The 13807-nt window shown below is 63.2% G+C and overlaps 2 protein-coding genes across 7 annotated transcripts in view; one reads left to right on the top strand and one right to left on the bottom strand.

Moving 5' to 3' along the window:
* Nucleotides 1-2525, top strand: part of SAMD11 (sterile alpha motif domain containing 11) — a 19686-nt gene extending 17161 nt beyond the window's left edge. For all 5 annotated transcript variants that reach the window (XM_070403809.1, XM_070403813.1, XM_070403810.1 and 2 more), the window contains 3 exons: nucleotides 62-186; nucleotides 525-635; nucleotides 718-2525. In XM_070403809.1, the coding sequence (XP_070259910.1) occupies nucleotides 62-186; nucleotides 525-635; nucleotides 718-963 (482 nt within the window). In that variant the 3' untranslated portion in view covers nucleotides 964-2525. The remainder of the gene's footprint in view (nucleotides 1-61; nucleotides 187-524; nucleotides 636-717) is intronic.
* On the bottom strand, nucleotides 1083-12977 carry NOC2L (NOC2 like nucleolar associated transcriptional repressor). 2 transcript variants are annotated; one of them, XM_070403815.1, is made up of 19 exons: nucleotides 12891-12977; nucleotides 12623-12775; nucleotides 11459-11633; nucleotides 11248-11370; nucleotides 10497-10614; nucleotides 10321-10411; nucleotides 8659-8737; nucleotides 8409-8519; nucleotides 8097-8210; nucleotides 7273-7461; nucleotides 7003-7142; nucleotides 6106-6217; nucleotides 4369-4482; nucleotides 3952-4053; nucleotides 3065-3208; nucleotides 2872-2985; nucleotides 2301-2433; nucleotides 1859-1978; nucleotides 1083-1637 (listed from the first exon to the last, which is right to left on the bottom strand). In XM_070403815.1, exons 1-19 carry the CDS (start codon nucleotides 12914-12916, stop codon nucleotides 1528-1530), a joined length of 2268 nt encoding a protein of 755 aa, XP_070259916.1. In that variant the 5' UTR covers nucleotides 12917-12977; the 3' UTR covers nucleotides 1083-1527. The 2 variants fall into 2 exon arrangements, with proteins under 2 accessions (XP_070259916.1, XP_070259915.1); XM_070403814.1 differs by having other exon boundaries at nucleotides 10497-10617.
* Between the last annotated feature and the right edge of the window lie 830 nt (nucleotides 12978-13807).

The following is a 13807-nucleotide window of genomic DNA, read 5'->3' on the forward strand; positions in this document are numbered from 1 at the left end:
AGCAGATGGTGGGAACCTGGGAAAGAGGCAGCCAGTCCTAGTAACACCCCCTCCCAACCAGGCGCCATGGGGGGACTCTTCAGCGATGGGGAGGAGGCCACCACCCCTGAGGACATCAGCAAGTGGACAGTGGACGATGTCTGCAGCTTCGTGGGGGGCCTGTCGGGCTGTGGAGAATACACACGGGTGAGGGGGCACCTGCCCAAGATGGTCCTGAGCTCCTGTCCCCAGTGCCTCTCCTCACCCCCATTCTCCTCCTCAAAGGGTGTGGGGGGCACTGTGCATGCTCCCGTCCCAACCTGCAGTGCTGTCCCCTCCACACAGGCATATGTCCAAGTTTTCTTTCACATGATTATTTTCCATACAAACTGCACAAACAGCTCCTCTTGGCTCCGCTTTCCAAAGCCTTGAGCCCTCCACCCCCCGCCCCCGCCCCCGACCTGGCAGCCTTGGCCTGACTGAGGGACCCTGAAGGGTGAGCAAGCAGTTCCCACTCAGGCCCTGACAGGCTCCCACCCCACCAGGTCTTCAGAGAACAGGGGATAGATGGGGAGACCCTGCCCCTGCTGACGGAGGAGCACCTCCTGACCACCATGGGGCTAAAGCTGGGGCCTGCTCTCAAGATCCGGGCGCAGGTGCGTGCCAGTGGGCGGTGGTCCCCCGTCCTGGAGGGACAGCACCGAGGTTGCAGACCCCCAACCCAGGCTCTCTCCACAGGTGGCCAAGCGCCTGGGCCGAGTCTTCTACGTGGCCAGCTTTCCGGTGGCATTGCCACTGCAGCCACCAGCACTGCGGGCCCCTGAGCGGGCACTCACCTCAGGGGAGCAGCCCCCGTCCCCAGCCACGGCCCCCTCATCCTTTGTGGGGGGACTTCCCACTGGCGGCCAAGCCTCACCCAAGCAAGAGAACGGGACCATGGCTCTGCTCCCGGGGCCTTCAGACCCCTCCCAGCCTCTGTGCTGAGTCGTGGAGCCCACCCTTCAGTGCCAGCCACTGCAATGCGAAGGCCCCTCCCCACAGCTGCTTTTCCTCTGGTTTTGGGAGCAAAAACACAAAGAACTTTTAAAAAGAAAACATGTGACTTAAGAGGAAAGGAATGTGTTTTCAAAGACTTCTGGGGGTGACACAGAGCCTGGCGCACATGCCTGGGATCCAACCTGGGGCTGCAGACAAACCAAAGACAAGCCGTTCACTGGCCAGGCCGGCCCCTGGCTCCCTCGGGAACTGGGACTGCGGTGAGATTTCAGCGTCCTGACATCAGGTGAGAGCTCAGCTTCCCTCACGGGCACCCAGCACCCTTGGGTGCAGCAGTGGGCTGGCTCCACAATGCAGGTGTCAGTCACCAAGGCTGCCACTCCAGTGATCAGCACAGTGCTTGGTACTTCCTGGTCTTTTATGTTGTAAAAATAAAGCCCTGTCCGCCATCTACTGTCCTTCCTGGGGTATGGGCACCGACCCCAAGGCCTCAGGCCCAAGGCTGAACTGCTGGTGAGATGGGGCACTGCAGGCAGACCAGGATGGTGGCCCTCAGTCCTCCTCAGAGAGTTGTAGGTCTTCCAGTTCATCCTCCGGCCCCTGGGCAAGCAGTCGCCACAGCTCCCGGGGGGCCAGCCCTGACTCTGCATCTGAGCCTCCATCTGCAGGAAGACACCGAGGCTACATAAATTCTGCTTTATCAGAAAGAAGCCAGCCTGGGGGTTACTCATCACTAATTAATCACAGCACTAATTAATTTATCGGTGCCGCTGCTGCTGGCTGCCAGAGCTAGCAGGAACAGAGCAGCTGGCCCTACATCCCCAGGGAGGAGCCTTGGGCACGAGCTCAAAGGGCACAGCACCCTGACCCAGGAACCACTCACCGTCTGAGTTGCTAACTTCTTGGCCACTACTGCTGCCGTCCTCGTCTTCATCCTCGTCGTCATCATCATCCTGGTCATCGTCCTCTACCCCCTGCTGAGCTCTCGGAGACCTAGGTGTAACTGGGGGCCAAGGCAAAGAGCCCATGGGAGGGGCCCACAGCAGATGCACAAGGAGTGGGTAGCTAGGCTCACGGCCCTGCACCAACCCTCCCCTTGGGCAAGTGGAAAAGATTCAGAACTGCCCTGGAGAGTAGTGGGGAGAGGGACAAGGCCTAGGGACACATGTTCCAATTCCAGGAGGCCCACCTCAAATCAAAGAAAGCAAAGTGGTGGGGAAGGGCAGAGTGGCCCCCACAAACAGGAGCTGAGGTGGGAGCAGGCACCCCTCCACCAGGCCTGTTGCCCAACCCCTGGGAGTTCAAGCCGAGCCACACAGGCCCACCTCTCTCTGAGAAGTCTGCAGCATCGTCGTCATCACTGTCCAGGTCAAAGAGGTCCTTGAATTCCACCCTGTCCTCATCCTTTCTGTCCCCCAGCTTCCGCCGCTTTATCTCGGGGAAGTTCAGGTCTTCCAGCTGGAAGGCCCAAAACAAGAGCAGCAGGTGGGGGTGTGCAGGGAGCCCTGGGTGCCAGCCCGGCCACACAGCCACAGCCGTGCCACCAGCAAGAACCCTCATTCCTAGACGGCTTCTCCTAGACCCAGTGTCCTGCTTTTCTTTCCCCACACAAACACCTGCTGGGCCACTTTTCCTCCCGAAGCATCCCTGGGAAGGGTTCCTGGACAGCCACCCGCCAGGTGGAGGAGGAGGCCCCAGCCACCCACTGGTCTTTAAGTGCCATCCAGGTCACAGGCGCATCCTGCAGGGCAGCCCCAGCCCTGCCACCCTCGCAGATGTTGTCCCCAACAGGTCCCAGCCCCATCCTGCCTTAAAGGCATAGCCAGGGTGCTAGGTCCTCGTCTCCGAACAATCCGGCCGGGCGTGCCCAGGCTCCGACAGCCTCCCGGCCCGTACCCGCTCTTTGCCGCTGATTTCCAGCTGAATCTCCCGGTCCCTCAGTTTCCGCCACTGGCTGTAGTACTTGGTGAGCGGAGTCCCCTCCTCTCGGGTCCGCTTCTCCCAGTCATCCTGTGGGGAAAGGTTGGGGTCACGTCCCATCCTGGGCAAAACCCAAGCCCCAGCCACACACGGGTGCCTCCCCACTGACCACGGCCTGCCGGTTGGCCACACCGAAGGGGGCCCTCTGGCGGAGGCTGCAGATGTGGTCTGCGTTCTCCTGCACCTTCTCCAGCAGCTGGCGCACCTGCCGGCAGTAGTTGGCTACCTTGCACTCTCGGAGGAAGGACTTCAGCTGCAGAAGGAAGAGGGGCTCAGCCAGCAGCACACAGGGCTGTTCTGCATGCAGCCAAGGGCCCACCCCCTACATGTGCCCAGAGAGGTAGAGGGGTGGAGGCGTGGAGCCCTGGGGCAAGTGCCTGTGGGGCAGAGCCTCCTGAGAACCAGGGCCTGGTCCCTTCATTTACACACTTGTGGGTTTTTTACTTCGAAGGAGAATCAAGCAGTTGTGGAAACCACAGGACTGCAAAGCCTACAATACCACCTGGCTCTTTACCCAAAAGAATGTGCTGATCTCTGGGGCTTCAAGCCCAGAAATAGAGACTTGCCCACCCGAACCCAAGTCCCAGTGGGCTCTGAGCCAGTGCACTGGGTGGAGGCAACCCCACCCCAGGGCCCTGCAGACAGACAGCGCCGCTCCCAGGAGGCACAGGCCTCCCCGAAACAGGAGCATCTCGGCTGAAAATGAAGGCCTCCCATGAGAGTCACCCCCCCACCCCCCTATCCCCTAGCCCCACCTCCGCACCACACTCAGGACCACAGGGGAGGCATGCAAGCAGGAGACCAGCCCACTCAGGCCCAACTACCCCAGGACAGACTCAGGGCCCAGGGTCCCACCACTGGCTCTGTGGCTGAGACAGGCTGCTGTCTCCTGCCCTTGTGTCAACAGGGCCGAGGTGATTAAACACAGTCTAGTCAGCCTCACAGGAGGTCACAGAGGGTCTGGGCAGGGTAGGGGAGCCGGGCAGCGGCACTCACCTGCAGGATGGCCGGCAGCGCCAGTTCCGGGAAGGCGATGCTATGGGCCTGGCTGTGCAGGTACTCGAGGGTGAGGTCGTACAGCTGCTCCACCAGCCCATCCTGAGGAGCAACGGGAGGAGAGCTCAGGCACCCCCCTCACAGGCTGAATGCCAGCTCCCTCTCCAGGGGAGAAGGAGGTGGGGACCCACAGCTTCACTCAGGCTCATGGGGCTGGGGCCCATGGGTGTCTGCTCCCCGACCCTGGGGGCCGACAAGAGTCCATGCAGAAACTCCACAGGGCAGCAAGCCCCTCCTGTTCACACTCCTCTTGCCTCCATGGTCACTCAGGATGCTGACCACAGTGTCCTCTGACATCCTGCGGTGACCCCACCCGGGGCACTCCCTCCCTAGGCCCTCCCTAGAGGCCAGCCTCACCCGGTAAGCCTTCTCCTGCAGGTTGACCTTAGACAGCTTCAGGATCACAGCGAAGTTGATGGGCTTGGAACTCATCCGTCCTGGCTTCCTGTTGAAGTCAACCTGCTGGAAAACCTGCAGGACCAACAGCCTCATCAGACTGCAGTGCTCACACCCACTGCACCCCCCGCCCCCCGGGTCCCTGAAGACCCACCGTGAGAGTAGGGACAAGTGGCCAGAGGCAGTGCCAGCCCTGCAGCCCCACAGACCCCCTGGCCCAAGAGCCTGTCTGCCTTCCAGAGCTCTGGTGGCCCCCAAGGGAGCCCCGCCGTCCCTGAGTGGGACCCTGGCCAACGGGCGTGCCCACGCCCCGCGTCCGGAGACGAGTCCTTCAGTCCAGGACCACAGCAGGCTCCCCCACGACCATGTCCCCAAGGGCTGCATCCCCAGGAGCAACACACCGAGGGGCATGAGGTCTCAGACGGGGGCTGGCAGCCCTGCCTCTGCGTCCTCTACAGAGGGCAGGCTGCTCTGTGCGGGCCCTGCCTCGGGGAGAAGCCCTCCCGGTCAGGAGGCTAAGGCTGCCCAGGAACAGGGCTGGGGAGGTGGGGTGGGGGGGTTCATTTCATGAGCGTGAATTTTCTGTCCCTGCCTCAGGGGTGATCGGGATGAGTTCCTGAGGGGCATGAGGGCCGAGGCTGGGAGAGCCCAACTGTGGAAGGCACCCCCAATGAGACTCCACAGAGCCGAGCTCAGGTCAGCTCCAGATGAGCAGCCGTGATGTGTGGACAACAAAGTGGTCCCCGGGAGGGCAGGGTGCTTGCCCAGCCTGGCTCAGCCTGGGGGGAAGGAGGTGGTCTGATCTCCCACACAGGCTGCTCTTAACCCCTTTTCCACCCAGGGAGGGAAGGGCTGGGGCTCCCCGGAGGCAGAGAGCTCGGCTTCCGCCTCTGTGGTCAGTTTTCTCTGGAGAGGAGAGGCCTGCACCCATGGGTGAGGGATGTGCGGGACGTAGCTATGGCGAGCCCAGATGGGGTCAGTGCAAAAGTGAAGGCGGAAAGAGATCAGTTGAGGGAGACGGTAGGCAGAGGATAGACAGGTGCCCTGAGCTGGCCAGCAGTGGGAGCTTCATGCCTGGACACCAGGGCTGCTGGGCGGGAAGGGGGGGGGGGGGGGGTGTCATTCTATGAGCATGAAGCTTGCACTGTCCCTGCCTCAGGGCATTGAGTGAGGAGGTTCCTGAGGTTCCTGAGGTTCCCTCCCTCCCCCTCCTGCTCCAGGGCAACCACAAACCTGACCTTTGTCTTCCTGAGGCACAGCTCTGAGCTGTCTGGTGGGTGATGGGTGTGAACTTCTGAGTATTTCCTGGGTTGGGCCTGACCACCAGTGGATTTCTGGGTTTTGGACCACAGCCTTTCCCAACTGAGCTTACGTGAGCACGCACACGCAGAAGCACACGCTCGTGCACACGCTCGGGGATGTGCAGAGGGCAGATGCAGCCTTGGAATCAGACCCGGGTTTCCAGCCTGGATCTCCCACTCATGCTCATGTCGGGCAAATGCCCAGACTGACCCAGGTCTGTGCCCTAAAACCAGCAACCTCAGGCCCACCCCACAAGGCAGCTTCCTTGTCCTCACTGCTGCTCTTGCCAACGAACACATGCACCAGCCTGGGCAGGACCAGGGATGCCCTGGCAGCACCTGTGCTCTGCAGGTGAGGGCCCCGCCCGCTCACCTCCCCGCTCACCTCCCCACTCACCTCAAGGATGAAGGGCAGCACGGGGATGAAGGTGCCAGTACCCTCGGAGAGCAGTGTCAGGATGCGCACACAGTGCATGCGCAGCGGGTAGAAGCGTGCGGTAGGAACCAGCCTAGGAGCAGGAGGATGGGCGTGAGACGAGGCCCAGCCCCAGGGATCCCACAAGCCCGCCCCACCCTCCTGGCACTGCCCCGACCCTTCCCATGGAGCCCCCACCGCAGCAAGGACCTAGCACCCTCTCAGGGTCACTGGCCACACCTGCCCCACCGAATCCCTGACAGAACAGGGCAGGACACAGGCCCTCAGGACTTGCCTCCGTGCTCAGCTATGGGGCTGAGGGGACACCCAACCAGGTTTAACTTTGTTTCATTTTAATGTGTTTGAAGGGATCATTCATTCAAGCCTTTCATCCCAACTTTCAACTCTCCTTCAGGAGGACAGGGCTGCCCCCTCCTGGCCAACAGCCACCAGGCCATGCACAGCTCCTCCATTCTCTGCTGAGACCCACGCCCAATATTCACACCCAAGATTGCACACACCAGACCCCACTTGCTCTGTCCAAGAACCCCCTGCAAATAAACCCAATCCCCCTCAAACTGCACGTGGCCCTCTCCCAGAACGCACACTGCTGCATCCTCGGACAGAGATGCTAGGGAGGCACTCACGGCACAAGCCACCCAGAAGCCCAGCTGCCCGAGCGTGGGGTCCTCCCACACAGGGTACAGGCCGCAGACAGCTCCAGCCCAGCCCTTCCACGGGTGTCGCCGAGTCACAGACCGCAGACACTCCCTAGAGGCCTGGCCACCTGCAAGAGGACCCTTGCAGGAAGCCTCTGTGTACTGCCCCTGCCCCTGCCCTGCCCTCTAGGCCTCGGGGTCCCCGCACACTCAGACTCACTTGATGCAGCCGAGCACGACCTGGGCGAGGGGGTAGATCAAGGGCTGGAGGGTGTCGCTGGGGCAGATGGTGCTGAGGACGCGGCACCACAGCTGCAGGCAGTGCATGAACTGCCAGTTGTACACCGACTGGTGTGTCTCCTGCAGGGAGCCCCCAAGTCAACAGGGTCCCCAGGGCCCAGCCCCTCCTCCGCACCATGCATACAGGCCCCCGAAGCTGTGCCCCTCCCAACCCCACAAGGACCCTGGCCAGCCCGGCCCGGCCACACACCTTCTTGCGCATGGTCATGGCGTTCCGCAGGTGGATGGCGAGCTGGCGGATGTACAGGAAGGCGTGCTGGTAGGCGACGCTGGTGTCCAGCGCCAGCAGCTCAGTCAGCGTCCGCTGCATGAAGCTGATGAGGGGCAGGGTGCTGGGGGAGGTGAACTTGCAGTTCCTCACGTAGGTGATGTACATTTGCTGCCAGAAGACCAGTCACAGCTGCCTGAGCTCCCAGGCCCCGAGGCCCCACCGTGACACCTGGGTCTGACCCTCAGAGCTACTGCCTCTCAGAAGCACAGCCTGGCTGTCTGCTGCAGACCCTCCCCTGGGGCCCCTGCTGCTGCTCAGCTTCCACAGGGGTGCACCCAGAACCTGGGGCACAGAGCCTGCAGTCAGAGGGCGGGCCCAGTACCAAGGGAGGGTGAACTCCAGCAGGAACAAGTTTGGGGGCCAGCAAAGGGACCATGAGGGCCTGAGAGGGAGGAGCCCTGCTGCCAGGCCTATGCAGGGGGATCGGGACGGTCCCCATGCGAGGCAGGCCACCCTTGGTTTGGAGTCAGGCACCAGGGTCCCTGCCCCTCTCCACACCCGATGTCCTTGTGCACCGAGGGGACAGCTGCGTACTGCAGTCCACGGAAGCGGGGGAGGAGGCAGGGATGCCATCATTGTCACCAGCCCTTCTCAGGGAGGAAACGTGACAAGGACCTGGATCTGCCTTGAGCCAGCCCGTGAGAGTGCTGACCACGAAGGCAGCCCGCCAGCCCTCAGGCTCTCAACTCTGACCCGATGGACACAGATGGGGCAGCAGGGGCGGGAGCCGCTGGCCACACTACCTTCAGGACGGGGCTCAGGAAGGTGTCTTTCTTGTGCCGGCAGACTCTGATGAGGACCAGGAAGGCCAACACTCGGACTGTCTCCTCGCCCGTGCTCCACAGGACCACCATCCTCTGCAACGAGCGAGACGTCACCACCGGCCCCGGCCTCCCCAAGTCCAGCCAGAGGCTTCCGTGGCCATGGCTGAGAAGCAGCCCCAGCTCAGAACCTGTTCCCACGTACCCAGCTGTGTTGCCCGAGACAGACCCCAGTGTGGGGCCGTGCTTGAGGGTAGCCACATGCACTCGAGCACGCCAAGGGGGAACGCCCACCTTGAGCAGCATGCGGCACTGCTTGGGGAAGGTCAAGAAGTAGGGCACGGAGCTGCTGATGTGCTGCAGGAGGGCCGCTGCCACCGTCGCCTCTGCCACGCAGGCCACTAGCTGAGGGAGCAGGAGGTCAGCGCCGCCAAACCCACCACATGGAGATACAGAGAAGGACCAGACCACTGCCCATGGCCAGGCCCTGCTGACCCAGCAGCCCGCCACCCCCCCCCTCATCCCCCTCCCGCGGACATCACACCTGTATGACTGAGCTCAGGTAAGCCTTGACGTCCAGCCGGAGCTTCCCCCACAGCGGGCTACTGGATGGCTGCAGCACCCTGCAGAGACCACCCCACCCCACCGAGTGAGACCCAAACCTTAGACACCCCCCAGCTCACACGTTCTGTCCGTGCACAAGACACAGGGCACGGGGCCCTGTGGGGAGACCCTCCCAAGAGCGGCCATGACCAATGCCTGAGGGATAGACTGCCACTTCCCCAGGGTTCCCAGAGCCACACCTGTGACAGGCAGGGGGGGCCCTGGGGTTTAACCCAGGCGCTAACCACCACCACTGCAACCAGGTATTCTGTGGCCCAAACAAGCTTTAAAAAAAGCTAAGTCGCCCTGGCGGTCTACTCAGTGGATAGAGCGTCGACCTGCGGACTTAAGCGTCCTGGGTTCGATTCCTCTAGTCAAGGGCATGTACCTCAGCTGCAGGCTCAATCCTCCGCCCCGGTCGGGGTGCAGGGTGCATGCGGGAAGCAACCAATCAATGTGTCTCTCTCACATCGATGTTTCTCTCTGTCTCTCCCCCTCTCTTCCACTCTCTCTAAAAATCAATGGAAACATGTCCTCTGGTGAGGATTAGTAACAACAAACCCTGAAGCGGCCCAGCCGGTGTGGCTCAGTGGGTTGAATGTCATCCCATGGGCCAAGAGCTGAGTTGTGGGCTCCATCCCCAGTAGGGACGTGTGGGAGGCAGCTGATGGACGAGTCTCTGTCATCAATATTTCTCTCTCCCTCTCCATCTAAAAATCAATAAAAAGATGTTAAAAACCACCTGCTGAAGTACATGAAGGGGCAAAGGCCAGGGGCACCATGACAGCTCACTCTGCCCAGGAGGCAGTGCCCTCCACTTCCTCCAGCGAGGGCAGCGCAGTGGCCTCCTTCCCAGGAGGGCACCGCCAATACAGCACCTGCTGCCCGCACACTCACTGCCGCCCCCTCCACCCTGCCCGGGTCAGACAGGGCGCCTCCACTCGGCCCAACCCTCCTCAACCCATCAGTCCAGCCTGATCACCACCACCAGGCCCAGGGGATGACAGAGGGCCTCTCTGGACACTTCTTTCTTCCTTCGAAATAGCTGTGTGGCCCGCCCTGCCCCAAGGAACACGTTCTACCCATCTGCTGCCCTCCTCCCTCCTCTGAATACAGCTCTTCTGCTCGATCTACCTCTAACTCTAACGTGGAAGGTAAGGTTCTCAAACCCAGCATCGACCAGGCCCCCCAGGAGACACACCCAGCAACCGCAGGGCAAAGGGCAAGGAGAGAGTGAACAAGACTGTTCACCCAAAGAGGAAAAAGAGAAGAACAGAGGGAGAGAAGGAGGGAGGGAGGGAGGGAGGGAGAGAGGGAGGGAGGGAGGAGGGGAGAGAGAGAAAGAATTCTGACTGGGGAAATGGGGAACAAAAGGAAGTAGTTTGTGGTCCCTGAGAAATTCTGGGCAGAGAATTTCCCTTCTCAGGAAGAAAAAAGGATAGGGCCACTCCAACGGGCCCTGGGAGCTGAGCCTCTCCCCAGAGCCCAGAGAGAGCCTGCTGTCCCCAACATCCCTCTGTGCCAGCTGGGCCCAGAGGGAACTGCCAGGTTTCCGCTTTCCCCAGACTGCAGGGCCCTGAGCACCCCCACACCCCCCCCTCACCTGCTGCTGTCCTTTGGGGCTTTTCCAAACAGCAGCTTCTGGAGGCAGCCAAGGAGATCCCTGATACAGAAGGTGACCAGAGCGTTGAACACTGCAACGAGGGGACCACAGATGCCGCTCACAGGACAGCAGACGGAACAGAGAGCCTGTGTCCCAGGTCCCCTGGCCCAGCTCACCAGCACCGTCTGTGACCTGGAATTTAACGGCCTCAGCACCCTCGGGGTCTCCTTGGGTGGTAGCCACAGCCGCTCGGAACGCCTGCACAACTTCGTGGAACAGCTTTGGAGTCAGGTGCTGCTGAAGGGGAACAGAACCCAGAAGGCTGAGGGAGCCATCAGCTGTGCTGGACAGAGGGAGAGGCAGCCAGCGGCTCCCAGAACCTGCCCTAGGAGAGAATGCACCCTCGCCCTCATTCTCACACAAGGCAAGCGGTGGGGACAGCGTTCCATGTGCCAGGAATAAAAAGACAGAGTCCAGCATCCCCCTGGACGGGCAGGGAGCCTGGCTCAGGGACCACGGGGGCGGGGCTGAGGGTCCCAGATCGGGGCGATGCCAGCTGTGCACAGCTTCCGGAGTGCTCCCTTTCCGCCCCTTCCTGTCCCTACAGAAACCACGGCCAGACCCTCGGAAGAAGGGGCCTGGCTTAACCAACTAGCAAAGGCACAGAGACCATACCCTGCCCACAAGACTTGAGGGAGGGAGCAAGGAGCCCAAGAGAGAAACCGAGAGCAAAGGAGCAGGCAGAGGCCCTAGGATGTGACTGAAGGAGAACGCAGTGCTGGCGCCTCCTCGCCCGAGGAAGAGCGATGTGAGGTAGCTGGCTGCTAGGAGAAGGGGGCCTCCCATCTGCACGGTCCCAGGTGACTCAACCGCGTCAGGGCCGGCTCCGAACGCGGGGGGGGGGGGACGGGTCCGGCCGTTTCTCACTTTCGCTGCCTGCTTCCATCTCTCGACCATGGCCAGGGTCACCGGGGTGGAATCCCTCTTCTTCCCCTTCGGTCCTCCGGAGGCCCCATCCTTGTCCTCCTCACCTTCCTCTTCACTGGCTTCCTGCACCAGACACAGAGGGCCCGGCTGAGCAGGGTGTCGAGGCCAGGAGCGTGCCCCCGGCCCGCACCCAGCCCGTCCGCGCCCTCGCCTCCAGCGTGTCGGGCAGGGCGTGCAGCGGCTCCTCTCCGTCCTCAGAGCCGTCCGAGTCGCTGAAGTTCAGCAGGCTCCGGTCGTTCTCCTGCAGGAACTTGTAGAACTCGGGGTCTTTGTCCTTCAGCCGAGAAAGCTGGTCCTTGTGCTCAGATGCCCGGCCTTTGCGTCGGCTGGGGAGGTGGGGGTCAGTCCTCAAGTCAGATGGGTGGGCAGAGCCCGTGGGGTGGGGGGTAAGGCTTGCTGGCCTCTTCTGGGAAGATAAGGGGCGAACCTGCTCCCTCACAGCAGCTACCGACAGCTGAGGTGGGGACTTCAGGGGCAGGTTTTCAGATCGCCCTGGGCCCCAAGTCCACGCTCACACATCCCTCTCTCTCCGTTTCAGCAGGTGCATTTCAAACCCAACGTGCACAACGCCGAACCTGGGGTCCCCCAAACTTGCTCTGCCCACCCCTGCTCCACCTCAGTGGTTGGCAGCTCGACCTTTCCAGGCACTCGCTGGGGCGGAAGGTCGCCCTGCCTGTCTCATGCCCAGCAGGCACTCTGCCACGAGATCTCACCAGCTCCGTCTTCGAAACCCCTCCCGCCTCCTCCAACCAGACCATCTCTCAGGCCCCAGAAGGGTCCCTCCCGGTCCCATCCTGCGCCGACAGCAGCCCCGTGACTCTCGCTGTCACCCGTCACGTGCCATTCCTGCACTCGCAGCACCAACCCCTGCGACGTGCCAAGTTCCTGGGACGCCTAACGGAGGGCTCCTCCATCGCCTTTCAGGTCCTCCCTCTCCTCCGCGGGAGGCCCCTCCCAGCTCGGACCCGCTGTCCTGCCGCCTGCTCCCTGGGTCTCTGGCTAATGACCACCTCTTCCCACGACCTTCTCACGCCGCTCGGCACGAGCCGCCCGCACGCTCCCGCCTTTCCTTCCTGCTCACCCAGCCCGAGGGGCCTCCCGCACCAGCCTGCGCCCGCCCCAACCAGGAGAGGCAGCGGGCGGCCGCTCGGTCAGCACCCGGTGAAAGAATCAATCAGCCCGAGGGTGCGGGGCAGGGGCCACCGGTGCCCAGGTCTCAATGCTGAGGCCCCGGGAACAGCCTGCACCCCGCGGTGGGCGCGCCGGGACGACGAAAGGGAAGCTGCCCACCCGCCCGGGGACACGCCCCGCTCACCTGGCGGAGGGGCCGCCGCCTGGCCCATCCTGGTTCCGGGAGGCTCCGCGCGCCGCCCGCGCCTGGGCTTCCTCGGCTCCTTCAGGCTCCGACTCGGACTCGGAATCAAAGCCCGAGGCCAGGAACTCATCCACCGTCAGCTCCGCCAGGCGCCTGCGGGCCCCGACACCGGAGTCACGACCGCCCGCCAGCCCGGTGCCCGCCCCGCTGCCCGGACCCGTAGGGGCGCCGCGGGGAAGCCTCGTCGGTCCCCAGACCCTCAACTCACCGCTTGCGGCCCCGCACCCCCGCCATGCCGACCGGCTGCCACGTGAGCCCCGTTTCCGGCCCCAGAATGCCGCGCGCAGCTTCACTTCCGCCGCAGGCCCCGCCCCTGGCCCCGCCCCGCACGCTGGCTCTGCGGTTCTCCAGCCGCGGCTCCGGCGGCCTGCGAGCGGGAGGGCGTGCGCCCGTCCTCAGTGCCGCGGGCGCCCAGCTCCAGGGAGACGCGAGGGAGGCGGCTCCGGCGCAGGCCCGGCTCGGTCCCGGCTCCCGCGCGCCTCCGCTCGGGCTCTGGGTGGGACGTGCCGCTCGTGCGCTGTGTCTCCCCGAAGGGGCAGTGATAACACCACCGGCCTGGCGGGGACCCCGGGCGCCCTGGCCCAGCCGGGTCACAGCTCCGCAGGGCTCCGCAAACACGTGCCTGTGAGGGTGGCCGTGCCTCTGGCCGCGGGCAGAATGCACCCGAGGACCCTGTGGCGAGAGCGCTTACACATCAGCAATAAAAACCCACGCTCTGGCAGGAAAAACAGAGCAAAATAGAAACGGCGATGCTCAGATGGGCAGTTCGCCCACAGACACAGGACACCTGGTGGCCAGACTGGCCTCGCCCGACCCAGGAGGGTCAGAGCCAGGAGAGCAGTTTCCGCCTCACGGGCGGGACGGTCCCGTCGTCCCCGTGGTGGGGAAGGGGTGGGGTGGGAGGCGCTCTTGTTCGAGGGAGTTGCCCAAATCCGCCCGAAAGCGCTCTGCTGGGAACTCGCCTGTGGACACCTCTGCCGGAGGCCACGGGGTCGGCAGGGACTGTCCCCGATGTGGGAACCGCAGGTGCAAAGGCCCGGAGGCTGGAAGGTGGCCTTAAGGACGGCCTGTGCCCTCCTTCCCGCCAGACTCGCCCCCCCCCCCCGTGGATCCCACAGCCCCCGG

Source organism: Myotis yumanensis, unplaced genomic scaffold, assembly GCF_028538775.1.
Source record: "Myotis yumanensis isolate MYYU_CA2020_CCGP unplaced genomic scaffold, mMyoYum1.0.hap1 SCAF_2, whole genome shotgun sequence".
Lineage (NCBI taxonomy): Eukaryota > Metazoa > Chordata > Mammalia > Chiroptera > Vespertilionidae > Myotis > Myotis yumanensis.